The following is a 17,218-nucleotide window of genomic DNA, read 5'->3' on the forward strand; positions in this document are numbered from 1 at the left end:
TTAATTTTTGTACAATTTGTTATCAAAATTAAGTAAGTATTTTATTTGCAACTTTACTGGCATCAAATCATCTTACAATTTGTATCTGTAACTTCATTGTAAGGTAATTTGCAAATCACTCGATACTTTTATATCATTCTTTGATGCGCAGTTTAAAAATTCATTAATTTTTGTTGTCTAATTATTTCACCAGGGCTTCGTTGATTACTGTAGTACTCAGATATGTTTGAATGGCGGTAGATGTTCCCAGGTTGCCAATAACTACAGGTGTGACTGTACACCAGGTTATACCGGAAAGGTATGCGATGTCAGGATGGTTACATGTGCCGTTGCTGCTCAACTTAGAAGTAAGTTGGGTTTTTTTTAAAATTACCGGTGCAAGTTTATTCCAAACTTATTTCAGTTTTTGTGTATGTTTAAATCCAGTTTAGTTATTTGATCTTATTTCTCTAAAATGAATTAAGCTTAGGTTTTAAACGAATGACTGCTTCCATATTACATGATTCTCTACTTTCATTTTCGTTTTATTTTTAGATACAACAGTGTCTGCTCTATGTAAGAATGGCGGTACATGTCATAATGAGGCTGGAACTCATCGCTGTGTCTGCAGTGACGGTTTCCATGGTAGTTATTGTGAAAATATATACGACCATTGTAGATCCGTACCTTGTCAAAATGGCGCACAATGTCATAATCTAGGTAACGACTACAGATGTAACTGCAGTCATGGGTTCATGGGACGTAACTGCGAGATCAACATTAATGACTGTGCCAACCAACCTTGTGCAAATGGCGGGAAATGTCATGATCTGATCAGCAAATTCATCTGCTCATGTCCACCTGGGACGTCTGGTTATTTATGCGATATTAACCACGATGATTGTTACGAAGGTGCATGTCATCATGGAGGGAAATGTGTTGACCAGGTCGGTGGTTTTGAATGCAGATGTCCGGCGGGTTATGTAGGTCAACGTTGCGAAGGCGATGTAAACGAGTGTCTGTCTAACCCCTGTAATCCACTCGGAACACTCAGCTGTGAACAACTTTTAAATGACTATACATGCCATTGCAAGCAAGGCTATACAGGTATGTTTGTCTTATCACTTTTTTTTATTATGTTTAAAGGGGGATAATACATGTAATTTATATTATGTTTAAAAGGGGATAATACATGTAATTTATATTATGTTTAAAAGGGGATAATACATGTAATTTATATTATGTTTAAAAGGGGATAATACATGTAATCTATATTATGTTTAAAGGGGGATAATACATGTAATCTATATTATGTTTAAAGGGGGATAATACATGTAATTTAAATTATGTTTAAAGGGGGATAATACATGTAATTTATATTATGATTAAAGGGGCATAATGCAGGTAATTTAAATTATGATTAAAGGGGGATAATACATGTATTTTATATTATGATTAAAGGGGGATAATGCAGGTAATTTAAATTATGATTAAAGGGGGATAATACATGTAATTTAAATTATGATTAAAGGGGGATAATACATGTAATTTAAATTATGATTAAAGGGGGATAATACATGTAATTTAAATTATGATTAAAGGGGGATAATGCAGGTAATTTAAATTATGATTAAAGGGGGATAATGCAGGTAATTTAAATTATGATTAAAGGGGGATAATACATGTAATTTAAATTATGATTAAAGGGGGATAATACATGTAATTTAAATTATGATTAAAGGGGGATAATACATGTAATTTAAATTATGATTAAAGGGGGATAATACATGTAATTTAAATTATGTTAAAAGGGGGATAATACATGTAATTGTCTCACATTTCTGTATCATTGTGGATGACAGGAAAATAAATCGCAACACTTTTCTTTAAGGTACATTTTGTATAAAGTTGAACATATGTTCTCTTTGTATACACACATGTATAGATATTACGAGGGTGAAACTTAGATTTATATTTAAGATATGGTTATGTATTATGAACTTAAGAACAATGTGACCTATTTTCAGGTCGTCACTGTATGACCCGTATCAACTTTTGTGAAGATAGCCCATGTAAAAATTATGGTCTTTGTATGAACTCCGATGCCGGACCTACCTGCAGATGTCCAAAGGTAAATATAGACTCAAATTGTATCATTCTCAAAAACTAGTAAGTGTAAATCTGTGTAAAGATTAGGTGGGGAAAATTTATGTTAAAAACATGGTGTGGACCTGCTTTATCTAAAATGATATACATGTAGTAGGAAATAAAATCATTTCACTCATTATTCTAATGACTAAAAAATATAACTTTAAGCAATGTAGTATTTTATAAACATATCTATTTTTTGGGGATTTATTCCAATATAAACTTTAAATAACTCTTAAAAAGTTCTAACCTGCTTTGCCGTTAGGTAATATTCAATACTACATGTACCTTTACATGTATTTGTTAACTTAGTTCAGTAATGTATTAACTCCATATATAATTTAATAGGAGATAACCTGTTACTGCTCTAAGGTGACAAATAATGTTAACATGGTTTAATTGATAGATATATCTCATATTTCTCAGGGCTTCACTGGTACTTTCTGCGAGAAGATCGCCACACTATGTGACGAGATAGAATGTCAAAATGGCGGGAAATGCGAGGTCATTGGAAATACTTACAGATGTAACTGTCCGTACGGATGGACGGGAACGACTTGTAATGAAAATATCAATGAATGTTCATCGAGCCCTTGTCAGAATGGTGGACAATGCCTGGATAACAAAGGTAAAATAAGCTCTTTTTTCTAGCAAAATTCATATTAAAGAAATATTTTCGATGTACATACATTTATATATAACGTATAGAATACATTCTAACATTTTTATGTTACGATTTAAAGTTAATTATAGTTGATTGTTTATTGATCGATTTAAAAAGGGTTGTACATGCAGCAGCTGTAAAACACATGTAGCAATTTTTGCCCTGCTGGTGTACCAGGGTTGTGTCCGGGGATGGAGAGGGAGGGAGGGGGGAGGTCGACTGTCTTCCATGAACGTTTTCTTGCCTTGCTGATCTTTGTTCTTATTAAAGGAAATTAAAAATAATTTCTTCCTGATGTTGTATGCTGGAATTGTTTGAATTATTATTTCAGGATACTACGAGTGTCTATGTCCACGATACTTCACAGGCGTTCATTGCGAGTTTATGGACAAGGCTGTTACCGCCGGTATAGGTAAACCGACCAAGGTCACACCATCTCAGCCATTTTTTCCACCTCAGTGTGTTGCCAATAACTGTGAGGCTAAAGCTGGGGATGGAAAATGTGATGTGAGTGTTTTTTATAGCGAAAATAGAAATTTTTAGAAATGTTTAAGAAGAAGATACAGTATCTAAGAAAGAAAATTCTTGATTTCCATACTTTCAATTATATTTTAAAGATTGTAATTTCTTTTTACAAATCCTTGCCTTTTAATTGCACTAACATAAGTTATAGTTATTTTATGTCAGAAAGTAAATTAGAAAGAAACAACTTCATGTAAGCCTTAGTTAAAGTGTGTTCTGTATTATACATTTTTTTTAGCTCACCTGTCACAAAGTGACAGGGTGAGCTTTTGTGATCGCTTTTCGTCCGTCGTCCGTCCGTCCGTCCGTCGTCCGTAAACTTTTACTTTAAATGACATCTCCTCATAAACCACTAAGCCAATTTCATCCAAACTTCACAGAAATGTTCCTATAGTGGTCACCTTTAAAAATTGTTCAAAGAATTTAATTCCATGCAGAACTCTGGTTGCCATGGCAACCGAAAGAAAAAACTTTAAATAACTTCTTTTAAAAAATCCTAAGAGCTAGAGCTTAGATATTTGGCATGAAACATCTTCTAGTGAATGTCTACCAAGTTTGTTCAAATAAAATCCCTGGGGTCAAAATTGGCCCCGCCCCAGGGGGTCATTGATTTTCCCTATATGCATATAGTAAAAACTTAAAAATTCTTCTTTTAAAGAACCCAAAGAGCTAGAGCTAAGATATTCAGCATGAAACATCTTCTAGTGAGTGTCTACCAAGTTTGTTCAAATAAAAGCCCTGGGGTCAAAATTGGCCCCGCCCCAGGGGGTCATTGATTTTCCCTATATGCATATAGTAAAAACTTAAAAAATCTTCTCTTAAAGAACCCAAAGAGCTAGAGCTAAGATATTCAGCATGAAACCCTTCTAATGAGTGTCTACCAAGTTTGTTCAAATAAAAGCCCTGGGGTCAAAATTGGCCCCGCCCCAGGGGGTCATTGATTTTCCCTATATGCATATAGTAAAAACTTAAAAAATCTTCTTTTAAAGAACTCAAAGAGCTAGAGCTAAGATATTCAGCATGAAACATCTTCTAATGGATGTCTACCAATTTTGTTCAAATAAAAGCCCTGAGGTCAAAATTGGCCCCGCCCCTTATATGTGTATAGCAAAAACTTAAATAATCTTCTTTGAAAAAGCCCAAATAGCTAGAGTTTAGATATTAAGCATGAAACATCTTTTAGTGAGTGTCTACAAAGTTTGTTCAAATAATAGCCCCGGGGTCAAAATTGGCCCCGGCCCGGGGGGTCATTGATTTTCCCTATATGCATATAGTAAAAACTTAAATAATCTTCTTTGAAAAAACCCAAATAGCTAGAGTTTAGATATTAAGCATGAAACATCTTCAAGTAAGTGTCTACAAAGTTTGTTCAAATAAAAGCCCTGGGGTCAAAACTGGCCCCGCCCCAGGGGTGTCATTGATTTTCCTTATATGTGTATAGCAAAAACTTAAAAATCTTCTTTTAAAAAACCCAATGAGCTAGAGCTTAGATGTTTAGCATGAAATATCTTCTTATGGATGTCTACCAAGTTTGTTCAAATAAAAGCCCTTTGGTGAAAATTGGCCCTGCCGCGGGGGGGGGGGGGGGGGGGGGGGGGGGGGGAGTCCTATATACAGGTGAGCGATCTCAGGGCCATCATGGCTCTCTTGTTTGTAATTTCAAAGTACATGTAAGTAAGTGGATTATTGAAGTAAAAATTAGGAACGTTTTTATTCTCATTATTTTATGATAATTATATTTCCAGTTTGAGTGTAATATTCCAATATGTGACTACGATGGATATGACTGTTCTTTCGAGTCTCGACCTTGGAAGAACTGCGACAAACCTCGAGATGGCGTACTCTGCTATAACGTGTTTAACGACAGCAAATGTGATCCACAGTGCAATACTGAGGAATGCCTGTATGACGGGTTTGACTGCGAGCGTTCTCTCGGAGCCTGCAATCCTCACTATGATACGTACTGTAGCCTTGTGTATGCCAATGGCGAATGTAACCCGGGATGTGACACGGCTGCATGTAACTGGGATGGACTTGATTGTAACCATGACGAAGAGAAGCTAGCAACCGGAAGTCTCCTTATTGTGGTTGGTGTACCGCCAGATGAATTCATCAAAATGTCAAACGAATTCTTACGTAAACTAGGAAAACTTCTAAGGGCGGTTCTGTACATAAAGAAGGACAAAAAAGGTGAAGATATGGTATACCCTTGGAATAAGGATGACAGTACAAGCGGAGGTCGTTTAAGACGAGCATTGGGCACAAGCGACTTAAATCAAGGTGTAACCTCATCCAGCGGGTCTCAACCTGAAGGGTATGATTTCTTGCTTGTTCTTAGATAAGATTAAATAATGTTTTGCTTTAAAATACATTTAAACACCTACTGAAAATTGTATGATAAAAATATAATACATTGAAAATTGTCTGTACACTGTGAGTACACATATCACAGACAAAATCTTTGACTAAAAGTTAAACATCAAAAAATATTCATCAAACTGCTACCTCTATGAATTCTGCATAAAGCACAGACTTAAAAAATGTTCTTTATTTTATCATAATGAAATACCTGTCAAATATAAAATTAATGTTTGATCTGATTTCCATTACAGAACTATAGTACATTTACTGATTGACATTCAGCCATGTTTGAAGTATGGGCTACATGAATGTTTTGACAGTTGCCAGTCGGCTGCAGAATTTGTGGCGGCAGCTCTCAATAACGGATGGCAAGGAGCACTCCCTATTGTAAAAGGTAATTTATTTTAACCACCAGCAAAGCTGACCGGAGATCTATGCCGTCAGTATACAGCCAGACTTGCCTACATAACCTGAGCAGGGTTGCGTTTCATAGAAAGTCCTAAGTGTATCTTAAGTCCGAGGATTTATGACATACAATAGGACTAACTTAAGATGGTTTTAATACATGTTTTAAGATTAAGGCTTATCTTTCATTCATTCTCCTGAGAAAAGTTACAAAATAATATAAGCAAATATTTCAATCTGCAATGTGTAACTGCTCATTAGCATCACTATTCAGAAATTTAAGAGTCTTAATATAACAGTCATAGGTTAGGACATTTTCCTTGAAACGAAAATTGTGTCGGCCGGGTTTTCATGAAACACAACCCAGATTTTATACGCTGTCAAAGGGCAACTTGCTAAAAAAATATTTATGTTTTGGTCACATGAATCCTTAAAGAATCCATATACATATTTAAACAATAGACTTAACAAGTCTGTATAAAACAATCCTTCCAAATAGAAAGTGAAAAAGTAAGGTTTTGCTTGTGTAAATTTGAGTCATAATTTGTCATTATAACATTTCTTTTAAGGAAAACTTACTTATCTTGTATTATTCACAACTCATTTTCAAATCTGCGGTATTTCATTCCAGCTAATTCTGAAGGCACAAATGTTGACCCTGGTAGTGAAAATGTTGGTGTTTCAACAGTCATGCTGGTATTACTTGCCGTGGGTGCGGTCATGATACTTATAGTGGTTATCATAGTTGTGATAGGGCGTAAACGAGCAAGGGGCATAACTTGGTTCCCTGAGGGTTTCTTTAGTCGAGGTAGTGATGCCGGGGCCACAGCTCGGTCTTCAAAACGACATGGACCCGACGGAGGCGAGGAAATGAAGTATGTTAAAATATTGCCAGTCTTTAATTTATTGTTTAACTACCTTTAAATCTGATCTCCAATGGAATCTTTCACAAAAATATTTTTAACTCCTCCTTCTTTCAATATTAAGTTCTTTAATTCCTACACAGATTAAGTGATTTAACTCCTCCCACCTTTGAAAAGAGAAGGATTTTGATAATCTCAAATGGCAAAAATATACAAGCCTAGTTTATTAATAAAGTGATAGTTATAATATTTGTTGTTTTACAGGCATATTGGTAAGGGCTCTATGGATAAAGTAGACAGTAATGATAACAATACACTAGATGATTGGGATATGCACCATCCTGCAAAAAAGATTAAGGTAAAATATTTTCCTCCCGAATCCCAAACTTTTCTTAACAGATAATTCACTTTGTAAACATGGAGTAGATGCAAAACATAGTGCATAAAATGTTTGATATTTTGAAGGGATGGCATAACCACCTTTATTTTGCATTCAAACATTGAAATGTGTTAGATCACACAAAAAAAAATTACATAAACCATGAAACTATTTGTACATGTATTACCAAATTTACAAATTATGTAGTCATCTTATCACCATTTCTGACCAGGTTTATATCAGAATGATATATGTTGGCATATAATCTATATTCCCTGTAATGCAGATTGAGCAGAGTGGTGAGTCCACGACAGACCCCTGTGATACACGGCAATGGACAACACAGCACCTTGAAGCTGCAAATGTACCTAGAACTACCGAACATTTTGAATCAGCCATTGCTAATAACTCCTCAATAATGGCTCTTACCCCACCAACTGGTGATGAAATGGACTCTAAAGATGTAGATGTGAGAGGGCCAGATGGTTTTACTCCGCTAATGTTGGCTTCTATTCGTGGTGTCGGTCTCGACACAGGTGATAATGAAAGTAGTGGTTCCGGTACAACTACATCTGGTGATAGCGAGGAGTCTAGTGAAAATTCTCCAGAAATCATACGCAGCTTATTAATGCAGGGAGCAGCAATTAATGCTCAGACAGACAGAACTGGTGAAACTTCTTTACACCTTGCCGCACGTTACGCTCGAGCAGACGCTGCCAAGGCATTGCTTGATGCTGGAGCAGATCCAAATAACCAAGATGCAGGGGGAAGAACTCCTCTCCATACTGCAGTAGCTTCAGACGCTCAAGGTGTTTTCCAGGTAAACATCACTGATAATTAATTATTTCTCCCTCATTACTGATTTAATATATGGTTTGAATATATGACACATTTGCTAAATTAAAACATTATTGTCCATTTACCTAAAATTCCTTCCAATTTCCAAAAATTTCTTTTCCAAATTGAAATATCCTTACAAATATTGAATTATGTCATTTGCTAGTATAATTTTAAGTTTACAGTTCTGATTTGACAAACAATTTTTCTGTTTCTTTCAGATTTTATTAAGAAATCGTTCAACCAACCTGAATGCCAGGACACACGATGGTACAACCCCGATGATACTTGCTGCACGTCTTGCTATAGAGGGCATGGTAGAGGAATTGATAAATGCTGAGGCAGATATAAATGCCATGGATGAATATGGAAAGACAGCTTTGCATTGGGCGGCAGCTGTAAATAATGCCGAGGCAACCCTCGTCTTGTTACAACATGGTGCCAACAGGGATGCCCAAGATGTTAAGGTATTTTACATTGCTAAAAATATATCTAAAGAATATCTAAAAAGAGATCACACTGTTTCTGCTTTACAATAAATAAGGGATTCTGAATTAAACAATACTGCAATGATGAAACGTTTTTGGAAGGACAGATAGCACATGGCATTTAAAACAACATAATTTTGCTCAATGATTTCTGTTTTTCAAGCAAGTTGTCCAAAAAAACCCACACTGAATTGTTCTTTTTGTTCATGAATTTTTATGAGTTTTTGTTTTTTTATATGATTTTTAAATGAATATATGAATATTTCAAACTTTACTGTTGATAGAAATAAGAATGAAGATAATTTTTGGTAGGTACATGTATAATTGTAAGTATAAGGTTTGTTGCTATGTTTTATGTAAAAAAGGTATATATGCTATTGCATAATTTTAAATGTGAGATATTGTAACATAATTACAATTTAAATATATTTTGTAGGATGAGACTCCATTGTTTCTGGCTGCGAAGGAAGGGAGTTATGAAACAGCGAAGATTTTGTTGGACCACTATGCTAATCGTGAAATCACAGACCAAATGGATCGTCTACCTCGAGACATTGCTGCCGAGCGCATGCATCATGATATTCTTAATATGTTAGATGAGTACCGCGTTACTTCACCAACCGCATTGCAATTACATAACGGACTTCCAACTTCTCCGAATGGACTTCATGCATTTATGCACCCACATAAAAATAAAAGCAAACAAAGGAGAAATAAAAATAACGGACAATTAAAGGACCACTTATCTTATTCTCCGGATGGACATAAACCTACCGCTAAAAAGAGTAAAAGTAAAAAATCGAAAGCCAGAAATGGCCATATTCAAAATAGCGAGGGCTCGCCAGGTGTTGAATCCCCGCGGGATATGACTCCGCCTACTTATGACAATGTTTGTGGATCAATGATGGGTATGGTGCGTGCACAAATGAACGGACTTGATGAAGTGACTGTTAGTTGTGCACAAATACCAAGTCATATGGACGACCATTGTGTTATGTCTAATCACTATAAAAATGACTCTGTAATGGAGCAACATCATCGGAATATGGAGATGATGAATAATGAATGGATGCAAAATCAACAACAACATCCGATGTCACAGTCGCCCTTAGCGACATCATCTATCCCAACTCCCCCTTCCAGTAACCCATCTCACAATAGTCCATTGAGCATGGACGGTAAACTCTCTCCAATGAAGGGAAAAATGCTCCCTACATCACCGCCTCATTACTTAGCTATGCAAAACCAAGCACAACGAAATCGTCCACAAAAAAGTCCCCATCATTATCATATTGACAATTTTCCATTTGATCAACAAGCACAAAATCCAATGGATAACACCCATCATAACATGCAGCCTTATACCATAATGTATGATAATCATCACCGTCAAAAAGTTACCACACCGATGCAGATTCAGCACGTCTCACAGTACCCCACCCCTCCATCACAACATAGTTATCTTGGATCAGACGCCACCCCACCGCAAGGCCTTACAGCACTTCCAGAAAATATACTTACACCATCGCCTGATTCACCGGGCCATTGGTCCAGCTCATCACCACATTCTGCACATTCTGATTGGTCAGAGGGTATCTCAAGTCCAGTGCCTCCAATTGGTCAACAGCCAATGAAAGGACGGAGTCATGTTTCAAATGATGCCGTGTTTATCTGATTAAAAAGTCAAAGGCATTCTGAGGGAATATTTGCAAATGAACAAAAGTTATGAAAGTTCCCTTGATAAAGGGGAACATAAGTGTATGTTGCACTCATTTAATCGTCAACATTTTACATGTTGGGACTACTTTTTGTGCTCATGAATTTCATAACAATATTGGTGCAAGAGTATTCTGTGTCTGTGATGTGTTAATACATATGGGAACTCGGTATATAAGTGAAAATAAATGTTATACATTTTCTGAGGTGACTTCATGTGGAACTACTGTTTTTATCCCAAAGTTTGATTGTGTGTTCAGTGATAAACAAGTACATGTAATAACAAAGAAAGATTATTAACATTTTATAATGTGTAATGGAGGTATAGACAGGGTATGTAAATTTTTCACAAAAATAGTGTAAGAAATGTGAAAAATATAGTACTAATGAAACTTAAAAATGTCATCATATTTGATGGGCATTAGATATTTATTGAACTTGATTGGCTTAAAAGTGCATTTAAAAAGACACTTAACAGATTAGCTGGAGTGGACACAAAAAATTCAAAGTGCTTTTATTATGTAACTATATATATGTACATTGTAGACGGTCAGTAAATGCACAGATTTTTTTTATATTTTATTATCTAATTTCTATTTTTTAAACAAACAGATTGGAAGTATATTGTATTTTTACTCTCTGTATCCCACCATTGACTCAAGATATTTAGAGAAGATTTTATTATCTGCAATGTTTTTATGTACATTTTTGTTTGTTTGTTTTAATATTACTGTGCAACACAATTTTTAAGTGCTTATTTTTTGTGTTAGGCTGTACATTTGCTTTGTATTAAAACATGAGATTCCCATTGATCTCAAAGCATGTAAACATCGATGAATACATCATCATCAAGATCATCATCTTCAGTATCATCATCATCATTATCATCATCATCATCATCATAATTTTATCAAGACTAAAGAAAAAACATTTTTTTCTATCTCCAACCATTTCTGTTTTCTTTATTTAGACAAACATCATTCATATAAATGTTTGTCATTTTGGTAAAGATAATATCATCTGTAATTATTTTCATTTTACATTATCATCATAAGACATTGATCCCTTCTCAGAGGTCATTGTAAAGGTCAAGGTCAATGCCTTTCATCAGTCTTCATTTCATGTTATTATCCTAAGACATTGCTCTCTTCCCAGAGGTTATTCTAAAGGTCAAGGTCATTGTCATTAGTCTTCAGATAACATCATTATCTTAAGACATTGCTGGCTTCTCCTAGGTCATTATAAAGGTCAATGTCATTGCCTTCTGTTATCAATATTCATTTTACATTATTATCATATTCATAAGACATTGTTCAATTCTCAGAGGTCATTCTAAAGGTCAAAGGTCATTGTGATGGTATTATATTTGTCATCGCAAAGTTGGAGCGATGATTCCATGGGTCCAAAACTTGCATGATGTATAAAAATTGTACAATAAACTGTAGAATATAATGTATATTTGATTTACTGTACTTTAAAACAAATCAAGGGATGTAACTCTATGGTCTCATAGCCTCTATTAAATTTTAGAAAAAAAAAGATTAAAAAAAAAATCAGGGAAACATTTAAATGCTTTTTTATACAAAAATCAACAATTCAATAGATTTTTCATTTTTTGACCACAAAATCAAATTTTTATTGACAGCTACATTTGAGTGATACTTTTTGCGTTTTTTTGTAAATAAAGGTTTAATTAAGCAAATTAAAACATTAAGATGCGCATAGAGTTTAAATAAAGGGAGATAACCAGATATGAAACTAGCTTGTATGAAAATGATGTTAAATTTTATTTGCTTTAAAAAGATTTTTTTTGTTGCATCAATGGATAGAATATATTGATTTAAACAGAGATGTAGATTTTATCAATATATCTGATTTAAAGCTGCCCATTTCACATTTAGAAAATTTCAAGCTGCAAAAAAATAGAAAAAGATCTTATTCTTACCTTTCTCTTGGGTTTCTTTTTTCAAAGACTTCCAAACAATTATGTGTATTCAGCTTTAATATGTAAATTGATAAAATGTTATTTAAAATGTATGCTATTATTTAGAATTTTTTTTTTCAAATGGGATAAAACTAAGTGAAAGGGTAGCTTTAAAGTTCTAGGGTAGAGCTTCATAGCCTGAGAGTGACAAAGGCATTTTTTATGCAAAAGCCAGCTTCATAATTCAAGAATTAAATTTTTGTATTTCTGCATAATGTACAGTTACTGCCAACACATTTTTTAATTTGCCAAAACAATGCATTTACATTGTATTTTATGCCCCCTTTTTATACAAAATTTTCTGAGATCAAATTTGTTTTCATATATCATTTTTGCAATAATTAAGCCAAAATGAACAACTTTAATCCTGCACACCTCTAGGTAAATGCTAATTTCAATCAAAATCTATGATTATATATTTTTATTTATTTTGATATCTTATTTCTCCAAAAATTAGTTTAAAAAAGCTGGAGGTGAGTAGGTTTAGGAATTATACATGAAGCATGGAAATTTATTGTTTTTGAACAAAAATATTTTCTCTCAAGGGTACAAAATGGGAAACATGTTGAAATCCTGGTATTTATTCATGCTTCTTCCTTCAGTATTTGTAATTTCAGACATTCAAGTTTGATTGACAATTTCTTTCTTACTATTTGTGTCCCTTTAAATTGGTTTAAATTTAAATATATTAAATGATGTACTATATTATAGCTCTTTAATCTTTATGATGTTTTATTTTTTTTTTTGCCTCAGACTTAGGCTACAAAAGTAAATGAGCCGTGTCAACCCATTATGTTGGTTTTGTCGTGGCGCGGCTCAAATATTATATATTCAAGATGTATAATGAAAATGCTTCAAAAGCTCATTTTATTTTTAGCTTCTTTTTTTTCAATAAAAAAAAATTAAAATCTGTTATGAACAGTTTATATAGTATACAAATTATAAAATACCTTCATACTTATTGACTTGGTCATTATCTAGATACACCATAATGCTTCATTGTATAAGAGTCCATATTTTTCTATTTTTAGATCTATAAATTGTGACCTCAGCATAAGGCTATTGTTACTGTTTTCTGCATTTCGTATGTAGGGTTCAGTGCGCTAGCCGGATGTCAAGGTTACATCGTGTACAGGTAGATATATTTTATAATACACATGTACAGAAAGTAAAAATTTGACAATTTTTATTATTTTATTTGTATTTTTTTTCTTTGTACAGAATAGTCTCTTGTTATAGGGCATATTTTATTTATATAGAAAATACAAGGTAGTAAACAGGGAAAATTTTATCCGCTGATAAAAGCATCAGTTCAAGGTCATACAAAAGTTGAAAAAACAATTTTAGGATTTGGCAACCAGTCTTAAAGTGGATCTTGAATTTGGCCAACCAGAGTTCTTTTTAAAATTGATTGCAGTTGGCCTTGTAATGCAATTTTACCTTCGATCAAGAGTTCAACTTCCTAACAATATTGGTTACTATCTTTAGATATAAACACATTTTGCAATTTACTGTACGCATACATGTACATGTATGAAGTTGCATACATGTACATGTATGAAGTTCAAATTCCTGTATTTTGTGATTTTTTTTAATTGATAATATTTGGCATACACTTCAAAGTTTGGATATAATAGATAAATGTAGATAACAAGCATATTCTTTGTGGAGGGGGAGAAATGAGATAAATATTCACTTTATCTGTCGATTTTTACTTGATACATGTATCTGCGGAGTAACAATTACAAAAATACTTAAAAAACATAAAATAAGATTTAATAAGATTTGGTGCAAATTTGTTTTTTTTCCCTATAAAGCACTTGAATATATCATATATATACAGGTTTTTAAACAATTTAATTCAAATATTTTTAAATAACAATAATTCAAATTGAAACTTACCTGGTATTGTAGTATTGTTACATTGCATTGACTTCAACTTTGTACGAAAAAATAAAAAATACATTGCATTGCAATACTTCACTGTTTCTGTTAGAAAAGTATGTTTGTGTAACTGTTTACTTTTTTACTGTCAATATATATACATGTACACAAAACAGTGAACCAGGTATAAGGTGCATATTGATTAAATTATACTGGATGACAAAATACATGTGCACAGTTTTATTTTTACCTTGTTCACTGTTTTTTTGACTGACGATTTATACTGAACAGTGAACAGTTGTGTAATAAAGGTACATTATTTACGTTACATTAGACGACAAGTTACATGTGCACAGTTTTATTTTTACCGTGTTCACTGGTTTTTTACTGTCGGTATATACTAAACAGCGAACAATATGTGTAATTAAGGTGCATTATTTACGTTACATAGGTGGACAGTTTTACAAAGTAGTGTCCTGATAAACGTGTTTAATTTTTTTTCTGTGTTCACTGTTTATTTGTGTTTGTATCACGATCCAAACAGATGTCATTGTTTCATACATTTGTATATTAATGCCATATTGACATGATATTTAACTAGTTAATAAAACGTCTCATCAATGTCTATGATATTTATTGTTTGTTTATTTGTATCCATTTGAGCTGCGTCACGACAAAACCAACATAATGGGTTTGCGACCAGGAAACATGGCAACTTTGTAACTTTACAGGTGGAGGAAGACCTCTGGTGCCCCATGCATGTTTTCAGGCACAAACGGGCACCTGAGCAGAACCACCGAACTTCTGTACGCTAGGCCAGATAGCTTCCTTACATGAAAGAATCAAAGGTTCTAACGGGATTTTAATGCACAACACATTTAAACACTGCACCACGAAGGCCCATCTGCAGTTCTGTTGGAGACGTAAAAGGCATAAATAAGTATTACAAATTAAACATTTCAACTGATTTGCATTGTCCTACCATTACATAAATAAGAACAACAAGATCAACAAGGAAGGACAGCATTCAATGAACGCATCGCCAGCACAGAATCACCGGCAAGGACCCTAACAGGACGCCAAACAGGACAGGGCACTGCCAATGTAATTTAACATGAAAATTGATTGAATCAAGCATCAGGTTCCAATTTAGGAAACGTTTTTTTTTCAATTACATTAGCCACTTCGTGATAAAAAGTCAATTAACTATAGCTTTATAACTATTTATACACACTTCAAGAGTTTTTAACGACCTTATTTCAAATTGCAAGTTGTTTTTTACGGTAAAGTTGGAAAAGACGGGCATCGTCGTGGTCGTGCAAAAACTTAAACGTAGCAATGATTCAAACAAGTTTTCACCACGAAACATGAAATACCTGATTATTATTACAAGATGCGGTTGTAAAACAAGGAGCATAATTCTGAAAGTTATATGTTCGGAGTTACGCCCCTTTTTAACTTTTTTTGTCAAAATTGCTTATTTGGTAAAATGAGGGTACAACTATGAAAAGTACTAACTTGGAACACTTGTAAATTATGACAAGGCACACTTGTTAGACAAGGGGCATACTTTTTTTTTGTTAAATCTTGTAACATTTTTGCGACGGACGTGCTCTCAGGTGCGTTCAGAGCTATGTCATCTTCAAATGGGGGATTTCGTCGGCTACAATCGCACAAGTGTCCCCAACCGAATAACAGCCCAAGAAATAGTACATGAATTTGATCCTATGAAACTCCCATACTTTGTCGGGATATCTTAAAAACTTCCATATTTAGCCTTTTCAATTTCAAATTAGTATAGAAAATCTACTTTATTTTTGAATTCTATGTTGTGCATTAAACTGGGGTCCAACGCTCCACTACTAACTATACTAACACAGGTGGCAGTATCAGTGTTTGGATATATAAATTTTTTTTCCACTATCAAAATTATAGTCTATAACTATAATTTTGATAGTGGAAAAAAAATTTTTATATAAAATTTCATGGGTGGTTTTGTATTTGGTACCTTATAGTAAGCCTTAGAGTGTTGAATTTTTTTTCAGGGTTGTAGTAGGGCCCAGGGGCAGATAGGGGTGGGGTGTCCAAACACTGATACTGCCACCTGTGTATACAAATGGACAACGGGTATTACCATATTGACCGATTACATTGCAGCATTTCTACTATCTTTTTTTTTTTTAATTGCACGATTTTCCCGCTTCATTCTAAACGAGAAAATCGTGCGTAGGCAGCAGGCGTAAAATTAATAAAAAATCGGTTAAAGGCACATAAAGCCTCAGACATAAATACGATTATTTGTACATAATTGAGCCGCGTCACGACAAAACCAACATAGTGGGTTTGCGACCAGCATGGATCCAGACCAGCCTGCGTCTCCGCGCAGTCTGATCAGGATCCATGCTGTTCGCTTACCAACTCTATTACAAATAGAGAAACTGATAGCGAACAGCATGGATCCTGGTGACCAACATAATGGGTTTGCGACCAGCATTGATCCAGACCAGCCTGCGTACCGCGCAGTCTGGTCAGGATCCATTCAGTTCACTATCAGTTTATCTACTTGTTATAGGGTTTGTAAGCGAACAGCATGGATCCTGATCAGACTGCGCGGATGCGCAGGCTGGTCTGGATCCATGCTGGTCGCAAACCCATTAAGTTGGTTTTGTCGTGACGCGGCTCATATATCAACGGCTAGGCAGCAGCAGCTGCAGAAGAAAGACGATTCAACTATATGGCCAGTGAACGAGTTCGGAAACTAGAAGTGTACACCAATTTATCTTTTTAGAATTAAAATTATAACATTTATTGGGTGTTGAATATCACAGTCACCTAACCAATTATTTTTAATGCTAATAGTCCACATCTAATTGCCGTTTTGTTGTTGTTGTTTGTTATTTTGGATGAACCGCTATTCATCAGAATACTTAAAAAGTCAGATCGGATCAAAATCCCAATCATTGCACCATAAAATGGTATCTGTCTGCG

General features: G+C 34.4%; 1 protein-coding gene across 4 annotated transcripts in view; it reads left to right on the forward strand.

The window, feature by feature from the left end:
• The window catches only part of LOC132719932 (neurogenic locus notch homolog protein 1-like), a 109,510-nt gene extending 94,655 nt beyond the window's left edge, over nt 1-14,855 (forward strand). For all 4 annotated transcript variants that reach the window (XM_060703891.1, XM_060703890.1, XM_060703892.1 and 1 more), the window contains 12 exons: nt 194-347; nt 535-1,086; nt 2,007-2,110; nt 2,554-2,755; nt 3,123-3,298; nt 5,059-5,627; nt 5,926-6,068; nt 6,711-6,954; nt 7,207-7,300; nt 7,608-8,141; nt 8,380-8,625; nt 9,083-14,855. In XM_060703891.1, the coding sequence (XP_060559874.1) occupies nt 194-347; nt 535-1,086; nt 2,007-2,110; nt 2,554-2,755; nt 3,123-3,298; nt 5,059-5,627; nt 5,926-6,068; nt 6,711-6,954; nt 7,207-7,300; nt 7,608-8,141; nt 8,380-8,625; nt 9,083-10,321 (4,257 nt within the window). In that variant the 3' untranslated portion in view covers nt 10,322-14,855. The remainder of the gene's footprint in view (nt 1-193; nt 348-534; nt 1,087-2,006; nt 2,111-2,553; nt 2,756-3,122; nt 3,299-5,058; nt 5,628-5,925; nt 6,069-6,710; nt 6,955-7,206; nt 7,301-7,607; nt 8,142-8,379; nt 8,626-9,082) is intronic.
• Nucleotides 14,856-17,218: the final 2,363 nt, after the last annotated feature.

This window comes from Ruditapes philippinarum, unplaced genomic scaffold, assembly GCF_026571515.1.
Source record: "Ruditapes philippinarum isolate M1 unplaced genomic scaffold, ASM2657151v2 ctg1886_1_1_1_1, whole genome shotgun sequence".
In the NCBI taxonomy this organism is placed as follows: Eukaryota; Metazoa; Mollusca; class Bivalvia; order Venerida; family Veneridae; genus Ruditapes; species Ruditapes philippinarum.